General features: G+C 48.8%; 1 protein-coding gene and 1 long non-coding RNA gene across 2 annotated transcripts; both read right to left on the bottom strand.

Moving 5' to 3' along the window:
• Nucleotides 1–4,866: 4,866 nt before the first annotated feature.
• LOC136992416 (uncharacterized) lies at nt 4,867–9,471 on the bottom strand. Its single transcript, XR_010884646.1, has 2 exons — nt 9,329–9,471; nt 4,867–5,504 (listed from the first exon to the last, which is right to left on the bottom strand). It is a non-coding gene; the product is annotated as an uncharacterized lncRNA (long non-coding RNA).
• Nucleotides 9,472–10,107: 636 nt separating this feature from the next.
• Nucleotides 10,108–14,056, bottom strand: ZNF503 (zinc finger protein 503). The gene is made up of 2 exons (XM_067299880.1): nt 13,355–14,056; nt 10,108–12,290 (listed from the first exon to the last, which is right to left on the bottom strand). The coding sequence occupies exons 1-2, from the start codon at nt 13,664–13,666 to the stop codon at nt 10,770–10,772; spliced, it is 1,833 nt and encodes a 610-aa protein (XP_067155981.1). The 5' UTR covers nt 13,667–14,056; the 3' UTR covers nt 10,108–10,769.
• Between the last annotated feature and the right edge of the window lie 2,900 nt (nt 14,057–16,956).

Here is a 16,956-nt window from a genome sequence, read left to right as displayed (position 1 = left end):
TACTCTTGTCTTCTGAACCTTCTCATCACAGACAGAAAACCAGATTTCCCAAGGCTTGCTCTAAGGTATTCCCAAACCTCTTCCCAAAGTGACTTCCCAAAATGTCATGAAATGTGCAACTGTGTTGTGCATACTTAATTCTTGTTACTTATGTAGAATTAGAATTTGTAAGTGTTAGGGCTTTTTTTTTTTTTCCCCTCATGTCGCAGGAGAAATCCTTCATCAGGATTGTTAGACAACTTGCATTGATTTCAGGTTGACCAGAATTTCACATTAGGTTGTGAGTTTAGGGTATGTGTGTGTTTAATAGCTTAGAAGTGTAAATGTAAAGTGACACAATTCCATTAATCAGCAAACACAATTAACCAGGTGGAACACAATGTGTTTACAAATTTCACTGTTTTAGCTAGAGGAGTAAATATTTTTCCCCTAACAGAAATTCAGCTTACTTCATAAACTGTAAACTGGTATATATGCAGCTATGATGATCCACTAGTCCTTCCTCTAATAGGAATAAACTATGCTAGTATTGTTTATCATTAATGGTATAGTTACCAGTATTTTTACTTACTTTGATAATACCTACGTTTAGGGAATTGTACCACTTTAACTCAGTCAGTTTAGAAATATCTAGATAAGTTAAAGTAGTATAGATACTATGATGTCTATCTATTGAGGCTGTAAGACTTGCTTTTCTAATGCTTTTACAATTCATTTAACTCCAGAACTAGATTGTGGTACTTTGAGCAGCCAGATTTATCAGAATTTGCCAGTAAAGGATTTGTAAATGTATCAATCCCCATTTCTCTCTCAAGTAAATGATAGTTAATAAACTAAAAAATTAGTTGCTCCATCTAGTCTAAATTCCATCCTCAATCTTTGTATCAACCTGTTGATATAAGTAGGATATCAGCTTTTAATCAAGCATAACATTTTACCCAAACTCTGTAAAGTCAGCCTAAAGACCATAATTAAAAATGTGATTAGTTCTCTTCACAAGATCTGTTTGACACCTTTACTGGAATGCATTTAGCAGCTGATCCTTCTAAAAATGAACTAACTTCTACTCATCTGTATTATCTGGAACACATTCCCTGAGCCTGCTGGTGCAATGTATTTAAGGAAATTGTAATCTTCTAGAGGGAGGGGAATTTTGGGGGGAAGATAAAAAAAAATCTTGTAAATGTTTTCAGATTCATAAGATGAAGTATTTCATGATGGAAATTTGCTATACAGTTATTCTCTAATTGTTAAAAAAGTCAATGAAAGTGAACTCGGAATGTCACTGGAAAAATACGAATAGAGCTGTGTAAACTATATGTCATTTTTAACAAAGAATTAATTGTTGGCACCTGGCCCTCAGAAAGGTTTTTGACTGGCCTTGTTTCTGTCTGTTGGGTGATTTCTGTAGTAGCCTGACATAGGAAGGGGGTGAGCAGCAGTAGGTGTGCATGCATGTGTGGTGGGAGGGGATGACCAACAGTGATCCCAAATGGGGTAGGACAAAGAGAAACAAAAATACATGCCAAAGAAGAGAAACCATTTTACTTGCAAAGAAGCAGAGCTAGGAACCTGTACTACAAGAACCTCATTACCTTTTTTATTTTTTTTATTTTTTTTTCCTGTATAATCAATGCACACAATGGGAATTTTCACTTCTTATTGAGGCCTTGCCAGGCAAAGACTGCTGTTATCTCTAAGGCACTTTAACAATGTACACAAACATGCAGTGGCGGTTTCCACTTTCTTTTTAAAAATGGTGACTGGAAGGTCCCTATTCAGATATTTATTTAATAACTTAGTGGGTACAGCTCTGTATTTTTTTTTCCTGCATCACTTGAGTAGATTCATTTCTTCCTCCTCCTTACTGCCAATCCCAAGTGAATTCTCTAATCACCATCCATGGTGGAAAGGGGATGTTGAAAGTGTTACTTTTTTTTTTTTTTTTGTAAAATATTTAAAGATTTTGCTCAGACAGGGAGGTAGGAACCTTTTGAGCCTGTGTTTCTGAGTGTGACACTTGGACTGGAAGACCTGAGCTTTGGGCATTGGCAAGCACCATAGACTAGGTATTCTTATTCCTTCCTCTTCTTTCCCTCTGGCCTAGTCCGTTTCTATGCAGAGTGAAAAATCTTCAAAGGAGGGTGGAGATCTTTCCCACATGAGAATAGGCTGGTGATTAGGAACCCTTCTAAGTAGTGAGAATTGTGTGTTTGAAACCTCTCAGACAGCTCTGGGAATTGATACAGATTTTTCTACCTCAAGATGAGGGCTTAAAGCATGGAGTAGAAGGGCAGTGGGTGGCAGTAGCAGTAGATCCTTACTGGTAGGAAAAGCAGCATCTTCACCAGAGAGAGGACAAAGGGCTGTGAATTGTATGGGAAGGGAGATGTTTCCCCACAAGTGTAAGGAGGATGTCTGGGCTGTGCTGGGGAATCTGGGCCTAAGCTCACTAACTTCCATAAAACTAAAAGAATGTATTGTGGCTGCAGCTTTAGGTCTTGTGACAGCTGAAAGGGTATTAGGAGGAGAGGGATCACTTCCCTTGAGTAGAGCAGACCTGGGCTGTCTGTCCCAATTGCAGTTAAACAGATCCCTCTAAAACCACGGCAGTGGACAAACTACAGTGGGTAGCCTTTCCCAAACGGTGCTTTGCCTCCAAATGGCCCAGTGGCTGGAAATGCTTCTTCTCCTGGGCTTGCCAAGACAACAAGGCCTTTTCTTGCTTGGCCCTGCTCACAGGGCTCCTGAGGTGACTTCTGCTCCAGGCCAGGATGCCCAGACGTAGCACTGTCCCCACCATGTCCCATGGGAGGTGAAGAGAGGGAGCAGAGAGATGCCCTGGCCTTTCCTTCAGCCCCTTCCTCGGTACCTCTGCCTCGAAGAGCCAGGAGGGCCATGCTGGGGTGACCTGGAGGCTGGTGCAGGGGGCAGTGGCCTGGCGGGTTCAGTGTGCCCCGGGCCCTGAGTCTTGCCCTGCTCCCAGGCTGCCCACTCCTAGCCGGGCATACCTGCACACCAAGCCCTCCACAGGGCTCCTGCACTGGCTGCTGGAGTTAGGCGCAGGCAGGGCACAGCTGCAGGGCTTCCTTTCCCTGTCTCCCTCTCTCCTCCCCCTCCCCCCACTCCGACGTAAATATTTGCAGCATTGCTAGTATTTGATGCGTTTACCTTTACAAAACGCCTTGGTGTGTAGCCGGATATGTGAGTAGGGAGCCGCATATGTGAGCTGAGCAGTCAAGGATAGGGTACAAACGTTGAACCTGTAATGTGGAAGATAGGTTCATAATTATTGGCAGTTGTGTCCTACCTAAAATAGTCAGTTCTGCGTGTCTTTTCTATGATCTACAGTAATTATTCCTATTCATTTTACAAGGCTCTTGCGTCACTGAAGTGCCTTGAAAGGAATCCGTAGAAAACTGCCAGCAGAGAGGACGCTTACTAGTTGGGTCTGATGGTAAATGCTTGCAAATAGCTGGGTGAAGGCGCACCTTGCCCATCGGGGTGCGTCGTAACCCGCCGAGGAGGGGGGGTTGCAGCCGAGGGCTTTGGCTGTACGACTCTGCTGCGTGGGTGCGGGGTGGGACTGAGAGAGAGCCCTAAACATAAAAGCTTCAGCTTTTAGCGCTTTTAAATAATGATCATGGGACTACAGCCTGCCAGCATGTCATTTAAAGGAACTGAAAATGAGCTGATCTTAAGTGAGAAATCATTAATCAGTTTAAGGCTAGTTGGGTCCAGTTTTCTTGAGATGATTAAGAAAAAGGAAAAGATTTTGAGGAACCTGGAGCCCATGTACTTCTAAATTGAATTAAACCTCTAGATATACATCGAAAATCTTTTCTTAAAAATAACTGCTATCCATCCAGTAATGTAAATGACTCACAAAGTGTTTCCTAGTCTATTTGATCTCGATCGCGCAATAGCATTTTGTGCTTCCCCCTTCGTTTAAAAACAATGGGAAAATATGTTGTTTGGATTTATAATAATTTTTCACCAGCGATAAAGAGGCTGTTTTCTGTAACAGTGTAGATTATTAGAAACTTGTAATTTACAGTTCACATTCGCCATCAAGATCACAGCAGGGAAAAAAGAGACTAGAGTCTGCATAGCTTCAGTAATTCTCCTTCACGGGTTTCATATGACGACGGAAAAAATAACGCTTTCAGAGCAGACTTGCTGGAATTTAATATACAGTGACTTCAGAAAGTGCAATAAAATCAATTAATGTTGCAAAAACATTGGACAAAAAGAAAGCGGCGAAAGGATTTATGGAAATGTAATGGATTTACAAGCATTTATCCTGCTACTTGATAAACAGCAATGGGAAGCGGAGATGAGGGAAAATAATTAGTCCCGCAGCCTCAGCGAATATGGACAATTTATTGTTATAATTTTATTCTTTCAGTGGTTATTCAAATTTATTTTTTAATTTTGTCATCTGAAGCGCAGGGGGATTAATCTAAAGTTTGGTCTAAGTTTACTCGGGGGCTGAGTTTCTTCTTTTGACATTTTCTCTTCTTGCAAAGTGGAGCATGATCTGTCATTTGCCAGGACTTCTCCATACAGAGAGCTCATTCTTAGTTCTTCTGCCTGTATTTTTAAGGACTATTATCATTGGCCTCAGTAAATAATGTTACCCAACGGGGGAAGGATCAGCTGCAGCATTCTGCTGCGCAGCATTTTCTCTCCCTTTTAATTTACAGACGCGTTTTCACCGAAACTTTGAAAGAGCCCCGATAGTAAAGAAAATGCTGAAGGATACAGTGGTTGTTGAGTAACGCTAGCACCGAAAACTTTTTTGCTTGCTCTAAGAAGTTTGTAGCCTATTATTACAGTAGAAATGAGACAACATCTAACATGGAGTAAAGATTACTATTTCCAGAAGTCAGAATTTATTACAGTTAAACTGTGATAAGATCCCATCTGTTATGAACACATGTAGTACCAATTGTTTTTCATACAACTGCAATTTATTTACCCTTCAGAGTGAATGAGATTACAAGCGTGATTAAAAAAAAACCCAACAACAACACGTTTTTGTTTAGTCCGGCCTATCTGTTTTTATCTTGCTAAATCCATTTATACTGCAATACTTCCCTTTGGATTAGATCAGAGATTCCTTCTGCCCCAAACAAGTGATTTTTATCGGGTTCAGGACTTGCACGCCGGATGCCTGCGCAGGGTAATGCGCTTCGCTGGTGAGTGCTCGGCGCGAGGGCTCGGGGGGGCCGCGCGGGGAGGGCGAACGCGGCGCCGTCGGCGGGGAGCAGCCGCTCCTGCGGCAGCAGCACCCCGCGCCGCCGCTGCCCTGCGCCCCCGCCGCGGCACCCGGCAGCGCCGCCTGGCGGGCGGCAAGCCGCACAAGTGGGCCCCCAGCCGAACGAAACCTCGCAGGGCCACGAAGACAAAGGGGAAAAGCCTCCTCCTTCCCTTCTCTGGACCTGAATATCTCGGTGCAAAGTCCTCGACTCCATGTGAAACGTGCCACACTCTGACTTGCACTGTAGGAGAGGAAAGACGTTTATTATTAACTGAAGAGAGAACCTGAACCGACGGGGGGAGGGGGCGGTTTGGGGGGGAATATTGTGTGTTTTCGTTGGTCGCAGTAGTTTAGGAACACTGAATATGCCTGGTCATCTGCTTACCCCATCCCACAGAACTGATTTGGATCAAGGACCATGCATTTCACAAAATAAAACAGGAAAGATGAAGCAGTTGCTTAAAAATACAAAAAATAAAAAGTTCTTACTGCAATTGCCTGGGAACAGGAATCTAATTTTGTTCCCTTTCAAGCTCTTTCAAGGAGCGTGTGTGTGTGTATACATATATATATATATCCTCAAGGTTTCAGTGGGCGTCTTTCTGCTGCTCTGTTATCATTATTTCTTGCCTTGATGTGACGTTGAAGACAGATGACAGCATTGTCAGGTTGTCTTTAATTCATTTAAAGATTAAAAAAAAAAAAGATACACACAAGGCTTTTTACAATATTCAAAGCCTGTACGAATTTACTTTTTTTCACATTGGGATCAGGGTGGGTGGGAGGGGGAGCAGTTGATGAATTTAAGACATGAAGAGAGAACAACTCTGTGCATTGCTGTGCAGTTAGTTACATACACACATACGTGTGCATGCACACACACACACACACACACATGCACAGAACAAGCGTTCAGAGGTGGGATCCTTGCAACAGCAACACCTGGTTGATCTCGGTGCAGAAATGGCCGTTATTAGGACAGTCTCTTTGCATTTGAGCACAAGCCCAAATGTTTCATCTGCTCAAATTTCAGCCCCGTCTCAGCTGCCAAAGCAGTCCACCTCCAAAGAGGTGGAAGCATACGAATGTAGGGTCCGTCTTTTTTCTTTTGACACCTTTCTGCCTCATCGCAATAGCGTTTTACATTTAAAAAAGCTCTGGGAAGTCTGTGCTGAACTTACTATGACTGAGCTGAGAGAGATATTTAGGAGGAATTAGACACCTCTGATGAGGAATGATCTGTTGCTTGCCGCAAGTCTGTTCGCGAAGCAGTGCGGGCTGTGCTTCGCAGTGCAGCCTGAATTGTGGGGTGGGGGTGAGGGTTTTATTTCGAGGTTAGAAATGTCCAAAATGATTTTTAAATCTGAATGAAAAGGAGGTTTGATGCTGATAACTCCAGCGGTTTTCCAACATTAAATTCGCTCCTTTAAAAAAAAAAAAAAAAAAGACTAAACGGTGCTCTACTGAATTCCTGTAGGAAGAGCCAATAGCATTAAAGAAAGGCAGTATTTCTCTCTCTCTTTTCTAAATGTGAAAGAATGAAGTTTGATCTTTATTTTTACAGAATAGGAATGCACATTAACTTGGTCTTAGAAAGTTTGGGCCTTTCAGGACTTGACTTGCCTGTGTGGTTTCGATTGTAGATGTGGACAGTTCATTAAAAAACTCAAAGAGTAGGGTCATACCTAGTCACAGCATTGCAACTACCTTGCTAGTGATATTGAAACTAGTTACGAAGGTAGTGGATGGGTAGTAGGTGACTTTCCAACCTTAGAAAATGGAGCCTCCTATTTCCTCCTATTGCTGAGTAAAATCTTTCCATCATAAAGGCATCCTTGTATTTGAGCTCCAGCATACGTTTTGCATGCTGAAATCGGGAAAGCAAACATGTATGTATGTGTTTAGTAGGGACTTGTACGCATAAGCCAAGATATGTATGCCCATATAGGCTCAGATGTATTACAGAAACTTCTTTGCTGTCTGTGGAGTCTGGTGTTTTATTGTTTCATAAAACTGGCTTAATTACATTTCCCCATAGATAAGATAAACAGAGCCCTTCTTTTTCCAAGCGTTGCTTATCAGAAGTATTCTGTCGAAGTGGCATCCAGAGGAAGCCTTTGAAAGTGGATGGAAATTCATTAATTTTTATTCTGGTTCTTCAGTTGCGCTTAGCATCTGACCAGAGTTGATTTAAATATTACATTAGTTTAATGTTCAAAAAAAAAAAAAAAGTGAGAAAGGCGAAACTGTTTAATTTAAAGTAATGTATGCCTGACTCCGGTCAGATTGATCTGCGTTTCGGGTTTTGATAGGTTTTGCCCTTCTGTTGCTTGTCCTCTCGAGCTGGTTTTTCACTGTGAAATTATTTTAGTTCGGTGGCACGGACCAGCGGCTGCTGTCAACTCCACAACCCATCCAGTTAGTAAGAACGGGGAAAAAGAATAACAAATGCAGCCCTTTTACATAAAAACATTAATGCCCATAAGTCAATCTCTATTAGAAAAAAAGCAAATTTCCTAGATTAATATCAAAATCCTAGGTGACATTTGCCAGGTCAAATATTTAACAAGCCTTTAGGAGGGACCTCTTTACCACCGCTCTATAAAAGAAGCTACTTCAATTTTTCATTAATGTTGAGGACAGCATCTGAGCAAAACAGTAATAATGTTAAGTGTTCATTTTCTCTCTTTCATCTGAAATCCTTACGCGTATAACTTTTACAGAGCTGAAATCCACAAAACTGCAATTAAGCTCTCCAGTACACAGAAATATGTCTCGCGCTCTTTTTAAAGTGATCCCCGAAACACCTGATTGCTGACAAATTGCAGCTAGCTAAATCAGAGATGCGTCTGTTAGAAATCAGTAATTGTAAAATACATGTGCAGAAGAAGGGTGCGTGTGGTGGTGGTGTTTTTTAATCGCGGCAAATCTGTAATAGTTGTTTGCACGTCCAGATGGAGACTGAAATGTAATTTTCTTCAAATTAAAGGTGGTTAAAATAAAACGGGGAGTGCACGTCGTTCGGGCTGCCCAGCCAGCGCAGAGGCAGCCTGGCTGCAGGAGAGGGCGGGAGGCGTGCAGCGATGGGGTGAGGGTTTGCGAGCTTATTCCGCATTTCTCTGACTCGCTAGATGAGTCTTTCACCACCACCACCACCACCACCACCACCACCCACCCCTCAAAGCCTTCTTTCGATTAATTGCTGTGTTTGCGTCCATTTTATATTTTATTTTTAAAGTTATTTGGTGCAGTTAACAGCACTGCCCTCCCCTCTCTTTCTCTAACTCATAGGTTCATAACGCGAGCTCATTTTACATTCCCTAAAACAGAGCTATGCAATGGTCCCTTTCCCATTTAAGGGGAAAAAATACATTTGGTTAAAGCACAAAGTATTTCCACTGCGGATTTCGGATCAGCGTCCCGAAAGAGCCGCAGAAGAGCCCAGCAGCCGCCGGTCCCGGTGTCTCCCTGCCGGCTCCGGTCCGCCGGCGCTGGCACGGCACGGCACGGCCCGGCTCCCGGCTCCCGGCTCCCGGCTCCCGGCTCCCGGCCCGGCAGCGGCAGGCGCGCCGCGTCGCGCCGCACCGGGCGGCCGGGACGGCCGGGCGAGCGCCGGGTCTTCATTAGCTTGCTGCTTTTCTTTCCTTTGCACATTAACGGTAACTTCTGCTAATTATCTGGAGTAAATGTATTAGACTAATTAGCATCTGGGCACCACGGGAAACTTTGAACAGTAATTATATTGTGGGGGATAGAGAGGGAGGGAGAAAAATCAGTGATTTGTCAAGCAAAGTCGCCGCTTGCAACTTTTCCCCCTGCGTTGCGCTGGGGCCGGGCGTGAGGGCAACCCGCAGCGGGGGAGAGGGACTGTGTGAGAGGGAGCAGGTACTCGGCTCCGCCTGAACCTCTCCCCGCAAACGCCTGACAGACCGCGGGAGCAAAGCTCTTCCCTGGCATTGCCTTTACGGGCTTGGGTATTGTTTTTCCGATTATCATGGCTGCAACTGTTTGTTCCTCAGTTTCAGTAGCTGCTCTGGCTTTTCCGTTGCAGCCCTCTGCTCCTACCTGAGCGCAGGACGACGAGCCGTGGAGCCAAGCGGTGGCCCTGGGTGGTGGGAAGGCAGAGCTGGGGAGGCAGAGACGCGGCACAGGCAGGGGCAGCCTCTCTCGGCATCACGTCGGGTTTGGTACTGCACTTCAGTAAAGAGTAAACTCAGATCAAATGCTGGACTCCTTCCCCTCCCCCCCTTTCTTTTTAAAAGAAAAGGAGTTCTGAGAGCAGTCCATTTTTTTTTTTTAACGTGATGATCGTTTTTGCTGCGGTACGTACTGAAGAAAGAAATTGAAAATAACTGAATGAGATCAAATAGCGCTTCCCTAATTGCTTCTGAACTCATTTAGAAAAGGAGACGAATAGTTATGCATTAAACAGTAAAAAAGCTTTCAGATAATCTGCTTAATCTATTACAAATAAGTCCTCCCTTCCTCTTTTGTTTCTAAATAAAGAACCAAGTCTTTAAATTGAAATTCAGTAAAAAAAAACAGTTTTTTCACAGTAAAACATTAAAAAGGTTAATTTTCCTCTGGAAAGTGAGAGGAGATTTAACCGATTCTCAGCTTTCCCATTTTGTGCCTACAAATTCTGTTGAAGGAAAAAAAATACTCCCGTCTCTGATTTTTTTTTTTTTAAGACAGCCCTGGGGTTACAATAAAAAAACCTTTGTTTTTTATTTTTAATTGAAATTGAATAAACGCTTAAGGAGAAATTAGCAGTCGCCTCCAACCGAGACCTACTCGGGTTTATAACAGAATCAAAGGGTATTTTAAAAAAAAAAAGTAAAACCTTTTAATACATCAAATATACGGAATTTTAATCTTTAAAGCGATACATTGTCTATTTTAGTACATGACGTAAACCTTACTTAACCCTTTTTACAGGGTGGACTTAAAAATTAAAAATAGTTAAGTGTTCCTTTTAAAGAACAAAATAAGGCAAATGAGGTTTTTGGAATAAATTGTTTTTGTTTTTGTTTTTCTTCCAGAATACATACAAAAAAATACCAATTCTCTTTCAAGGGTATACACCTTAAAAATAATTGCAATTTGAAATTATAACTGACAAATTGCGAGTTGTTTTTTTAGTAACAAACATGCATGTAAATTTTCTGTTTCAATGAGACATTAAATAAGAACTTACAATACAATCATAGCAATTTTAAAGTAACATTAAAGAGAAGACCTCTATCTTTTTATTTATATTCTACAATGGGTGTTCCACTTTTACCTATTGAGCTCAGTTAAGTAATGCACTTTATGATTCGTTGTCCCGCTTGAAGCTAACATAAATAAATACAGTGCTCATGGATCCAGTCCTCAAATGAACACTATTTTATAAAAAGTCAGATTTTTTTTCTTTCCAACTTTTATAAAGTTTCGAAGGGCTTCCTCCCCGCACCGCTAGACTCCGGGTTGTGTTATGCTGTGTGTCAGACCCCGCTGCCCGCGCTCACTGGTACCCCAGAGCCGAGGCTGTGGTCAGTCTCTGCCCATAGAGTGCATAGGGGGAGTAGTAGGGTCCCGTGGCGGCGGGCACGGGCACGGGGGCCCCGGGGGTGGGCAGCGGGCTCTTGGAGTAGGGGTGGTAGCGGCTGCCGAGTCCCAGCGCGTGGTGCGGGCTGCGCAGGGCCAGCGTGCCCGGGCTGCCCGGGGCGCCCGTCGTGGGGATGTGCATGTGGCACGCCATGGCCGCGGCCGCTGCGCTGGCCAGCGACGAGGAGCTGGGGTAGCTGGAGAGGAGTTTATCGGTGCCCGGGAAGGCAGTATGGGTCCGCAAGTGGCTAAGCAGCTCCTCCGAGGTGGCAAAGCGCTTGTCGCAGGGTCCGTTGGCTGACACCCAGTTGCAGATGTGCGGCTGGGGGTCGTTGGGGAGCATGAAGCCGTAGGGGTACAAAGGGTGGCCGGCCAGCGAGGGCGGCGTGGCGCCGGTCAGCGAGGAGTGGACGCTGTGCAAAGGGTGGGTGGGGTAGACGAGGGGGTATCCGGACTTGAGGGCCTGGTCGTGGGCGCAGGAGGCGCCGGCGGCGCCCGCCAGGTGGCTGGCGCAGTGGTAGCTCAGGCAGTACGGGTCTCGGCACAGGCTCGCCGTCATCACCGACGGCGGCGACGCGCCCGCCAGCGGGCTCGACCCCGCCGGCTTGCTGCAGCCCAGGCTGCTGGCGGCGGCCAGCTGGGCCCCCACCAGGCTGGAGGATTTGGTGGGGTCCAGCGCCACTCCGTGCGGCAGGAACTGCGGCGGGTAGCCGGCGTAGGCTCCAGCCAGCGTCCCCGGGTAGCTCATGCCCGCCGGGGGCAGGGGGAAGACTGTCTGGCCTGGCTTGTAAGGGGAGACGGGGGCCACGAGGCCGGAGCCCAGGACGGAGGCTGAGGAGGTGGCGGTGGTGCTGCTGCACGAGGAGGCGGAGTCCGAGGCGATGGGCTTGGAGCCCGGCGTGCTCTCCTGGTGCTGGTTGACCTCCACGTTAATCCCGGCACAGCTCACGCTAATCCGGCTGTGGCTGATGCTGGTGGTGCCCGGGCCTCCCTCCGAGCCGGAGCTGCCGCTTTTTCCGCAGCCCTCCGAGTCCTTCTTGTCCTCCGCGCCCTTGCCCTCCGCCGGCAGCAGCCCCGGCGAGCAGGCGGAGGCGCTGGAGTTGGGGCTGCCTGTCCTTGGGGTGAACGGCTGGCAGGTGGCGCTCGGCACCCGGAATCCCGACTTCTCCCCGGCCGCGACCCCCGCGGCGGGGGCGCCCGCGCAGCCCGCTGCCCCCGGCTCCTTCTTCTCCGCGCCCGGCTTGGAGTACGGCTTGAAGCTCGACTTGTCCTCCACGCCGATGTCGCTGAGCTTCAACGGGCCCGACTTGGAGTCCTTGTCCCCTCCGGAGCCATTGGAGGTGACCGAAGAGAGTTTGGAGGAAGGGGACGGGTCCGGCTTCCCTATCTGCGAGCAAGTTTGCGCCAAAAGGGCCAGGGGGCTCTTCTTCGCATCCAGCTGCAGAAATCAGAAGGACATAAAAGGCAGAGGTTTAATCGGGGTCTAAGCAAAAGCCCGGAGCATACATAGGACACTTGCCCGTACGGTTTCGCAGAGAACAGCCTGGAAGTGAAGAACAATTTCGTGCGCATTCATCACCCTGACAGCCCCCTCCCCTGCATGCACCATTTTCCACAAAGCCTTTAAAGGGGTCTAAGGGATTTTCATATTCGTGCGAGCCCATCGCGGCCGCCTCCAGCACGGACTGCTTCCTCGGCAGCGGGAGCAGGGGCCCGCGCAGCGCGAAGCTCCGCGCTTCGGCATTTGCCTTCTCGCCGCTCCGGACGTGCAGGCGCACAAACACGGCCGTGAGCTATAGCGGCTGCGGCGCTTCTGTGCCCTGATAGCTGACACTATTTATAAACAGAGCTCGGCTAGGAGAGTAGTGTCTTCTTCACTCCGCAGAGACCGTAATGAAATCATTCCTGCGGACACACCCTTCCCACCACCCTCTCCATTTCGAGTTTCGGTCCCGACAACAGCGAGCTACGCCGAGAGGGACCGACAACCTCGACAGTGGAAAAAAGGGACGAATAGGGCCCCCAAAGTATAAAAGCACGTCGGTACTTGAAAGCGAATAGTTATGGAGTTGAAATATTCATCCTGCCGCACCCACGTTTGAGCCTGTCTCTCTCCGCGCCCCCCCACCCCCCAAGCGCTCCCTGCAAAAGCAAGACTGTTTGGCACTCCGAGTGCTGCCTAGTTGCATGCCCAGATCCTGAACCCAGAGCGTGTCGTTTCCTTCCACTAAACCCTCCCTCCAAAAAAAAAAAAAAAAAAAGCAAAAATTAAAAGTTAATTTAAATAGGAATTATAGATTAGCCAAGTAAATATGGAAGTAATAACCACAAGCAGTTCCTCGCACCAACTCCAGATCAAAAGAAGCCTATTTCCTGGCGTAAATGCATTTCAAAGCGAAGGAAGGTGCCGAGGGAGACTGGAGGAGACGCCATGCAAAGCCGGCGCTCGGGCAGCGGGGGGAGAAACAGCTAGGGGGACGGGGACGGCTCCGAGGTCCTTACCTCAATGGGGCTGACGGGCGTGGAAGGTAAAGGCTGCAGGTATTCAGGGTGTAAAATGTGTCCAGTCCGCGCCGTGAGCATTTTCAAGACTTTGATGGGAAGACGGTTGGCTTGGCGTAGCGGGTCCGAGGGGGGGACGGCGTGGAAGCAGGGCTTGGCGGCGGCGGCGCTGCTGCCGGTATTCCCAGCGTGCCCGTTCGGCCCGGCGAGGTCGGCGGCGCTGCGGCTGCGGCGGGGGCTGCCTCCGGGCTCGCTGAGGCTGCTGCTGCGCTTACTACTTCTTATAGCAGAAAGCGAGGGCGATGTGATCATGACCCAAAACCTCGCATGAAAACTGGGGCAAGTCGCGCCGCTCGCACTCGGAAACGCTCGCTCGCTTTCTGCGGGTGAGGAGGGAGAAAAGCCACACGCCCCCCAAACAGGAAAACAAACATAAAATGTCTTGTGGCTCTCTGGCGGGGAGGGTGTGGGTGGGGAGGGGGAGGGAAAGGGGGATCTGGCCGGAGAGAAAGAGGAGGAAAAAAAGCCGAGTAATCCTTGGGCTGTGATGGGGGGCGGGGGTGGGGGGCTGCGAGCGTGTGCCGCTGTCCCCCTCGCTGCTGGGTCTCGGCTCCCCTCGCTGGCGCGGCGCGGTGCGCTCGCCTCCGCCGCTCAGCTGTGATGCGAGCCGCTGCCCATCCAGCCCGGGATCTGGCAAAGAAACTCACTTCAAAAGCAGCTGAATTAGTCTGAGATTAAAGCCTTTGCCGCCTTCCAATCAAATGGGACCCCGAGGTGATTGGAGGGTCAAGGGGATGTGACGTTCCCTTTTCTGGGTCTTTTTTTCTCTGTTTTTAATGGTCTCTCGCTCTTTTTTTTTCTCCTTCCCTTTCTCGTCCGCCTTCCCTCTCCCCTCCCCTCCTTCCTTGTTTTCGCTCCTAGGACGGGCTGGGCGTTAATTCTGTGTTTCACATCACGCGCTGGGAAGGTTTTCTCCCTCCACAGCTAGCGCGGCTGCCTCGGCGGCAGCGGGGCGGGGGGCGCAGCGCCTGCCGGGGGGGCCGCCGCGGGGCCCCGCCGGCCCCGCCGCCCCCTCCGCGCGGCCCCGCCGCGGCGGCGCACTCACAGCGCCCCGGGCGCAGTCCGCCGCCTTGCGCTCGCGACACACCGCGTAAACAGGCGCGGCCGGCCCCTCGGGGCGAGCCCGCCGGGCAGCGCTGTCCCCGCGGTGCTCCGCCGCGTCCCCGAGCAAGGGCGCGGGGGGCTTTCGGCGCCTCCCGCCTCACAAAACGGAGATCGACGTGGACGTGAAACTGCAGAGCGCCGCCCTGCACGTCGCCGCCCGCGCCGGGTGCGAGCCTGCGGCGGCGCGGGGAGCGCGGCGGGGATTGGGGGAGGCGGGCGTCACATGCGGCCGTGTCACGCACCGCCCGCCGCCGCGCTGCTCGCGTCTCTCCACCCCTCCGTCAGTTGTCAATGCTCCCCAACCGCAATCAATCAGTTATTTGTCAGCCCCTGTCAATCCGCCCTTGATTTATGTCAGCTTTTGTTGCTGATTACAAGCCTGGTGTGACTTGAAGGGGGAGAGAGGGAGAGGAAGGAAGGAAAACAGAGAGGGAGAAAGAGAGAGACAGACAGACAGACGGGCTCCTTTGAAAAAAGAGCTGTTCAATTTAAGGAATAAATCGTTCTTCGGGTAAACTCAATTTGTATGCCAGCAAAAGGAGAGTTGCTGCTGCGAGCCGGGCGCCCCGGCACCCCTCGGTGGAGCCGCGTCCGCTGGCGGCAGCGCGGCGCGGGCCCGTCGGGCCGGGGCTTGCTTGCTTCGGGGCTCTTCCTTCCCGCTTCTCGTCTTCGGCTATTAAAGGGCGACCTGGCGCTGGCGGTAGGGTCGGGAGGGCCGGCCGGAGCTCAGGCGGCACGCCGCCGGGAAGAGCCTCTCGGCCGTGCGCCCGCGGGGCCGGCCCGGCGGCGGGCAGCGGCGCGGCTGGGACGGTGCTTAGAGCCGCCGGGTTCTGTTCGCAGTTACCGGCTTGTCACGGTAGCGAGCGTATCGGTTCGCCATTGATATGCTCATTTCATATTAGCGGGGCCGTCCTGGGCACCTCATGGACATCTCTCCATTATCCACGTCGGCGTTATACGCGTACTGGTTTGTGCCTATGCGCTTGCGAAGCGTTTCCGGTGTGCCTGGTCCTCTCTAAAGACCTCACCCCGTTTGTGCCGTGCCGGCGGACAGGGATTAAGGGGCAGTGCGCTGCAATGTTGGCAGAGCCTCGAGTGGAATCCCCAGCCCGTCTCTGGCTTCCTGGATTGCCTTCTTCTTTTCTCTTTGTACTTTCCATCCCACTTTCCCCCATCTTCTCATCCCATAACATTTTTTCACAGGCAAAATGTGTTAATCAATCTTTTACTTTTGTTTCCGGATCTGACATGGTGGCCCACACAATCTACAACATTAACAAAAAGGTCACTTAGAGATAAAACACGTTTGACAAGTGAAGAACAAGGCAAGTGCTTTAGGGGTCGCGTCCAATTCCTGACCTGGACTCCAACCAGAACAGGCGCTGATCCTGGAAGGGGTGGGCGAGAGGAAGGACTTTCACTTTCTCATGTTTATATCTGCTGAACCAAGACCTTCCCCCCCCCCCCGAAACGCCGATCTCCTCCATTCCCTAAGCAGATGTTTCAGATAGCCTTTAATGATCTTCTCTTCTTCCTAGGTAGACATACGGCAGTTTTTCCTAGGTCTTTTCCCCTTGTAAATCGGTGCCTTTTAAATCCAGCAGTCACATAACTGTATCTACTGTCTTTTAGTAAAGCTACTTAGCGTTTTTTAATAGGGTGTATAAAGCGGGGTAAATATGCAGAACCCCCCCAGTTTCTATAAGGATAAAGTTAATTTTAACAAACTTCTTAATTTCTGTATTTTCCCTAAAAATATAGGGCTTACTGCCTCAACTTCTCAGCGGAAAGTCGTAAACGTACTTTAATTTTGCAGTCATCGAGGTCATTTTATGAGACCGTGAAAATGAAATGGTTGGGGGGATAGAGAAGGAAATTTTGTATAAAAAGATATTGCAATAGGACTGACAAGACCCACAACTTGCCCTTAAGGAACTCCCCCCCCCCCTTTATATAGAGTGGAAGTGACTTGAATCTGCCCCAGGTTTTCTCCCAGTTCTTTCTTTTGTTGTCAAGTCCAATTGATAAATGGAGTGCAGTAAAACTCTGGAAGAAAAAAAAAAAGCTGAAACCTTCATTTGTGTTCATTTGCATTAAAGTGCTTGGAACAGCTGTTTTCCTTACAGGACCGGGGAGACTCCTATCTGTTTTCTCGTTGTATTTATCCTGCCTCCCAGGGTGAAAGACTAAAGATTAATTGTCTTAAGGTAGAGTCAGCTGTGGGAAGGCTCCCCACTCCCCATTTTCCCTTCCGTCTCTCTTTTCTTGTGGAGGTAAGGGTAGTTTCGGGAAGGGGCTGTTTTACTTGTAAGCCAGGGAAGCAAAGGCGACACCCGGTGCATGTGTAAAAAAGGCAGCGCATCGACGGGAAAAGCGGGGTGAAGAAGAGGGGGAACAGCACCAACCGGGGTCCTTTTGGCTGAAGGCGAAGCATAAGA

This window comes from Apteryx mantelli, chromosome 7, assembly GCF_036417845.1.
Source record: "Apteryx mantelli isolate bAptMan1 chromosome 7, bAptMan1.hap1, whole genome shotgun sequence".
Classification (NCBI taxonomy): domain Eukaryota; kingdom Metazoa; phylum Chordata; class Aves; order Apterygiformes; family Apterygidae; genus Apteryx; species Apteryx mantelli.
The sequence above is the reverse complement of the archived record's forward strand: the minus strand, read 5'-3'. Positions and strand labels throughout refer to the sequence as shown.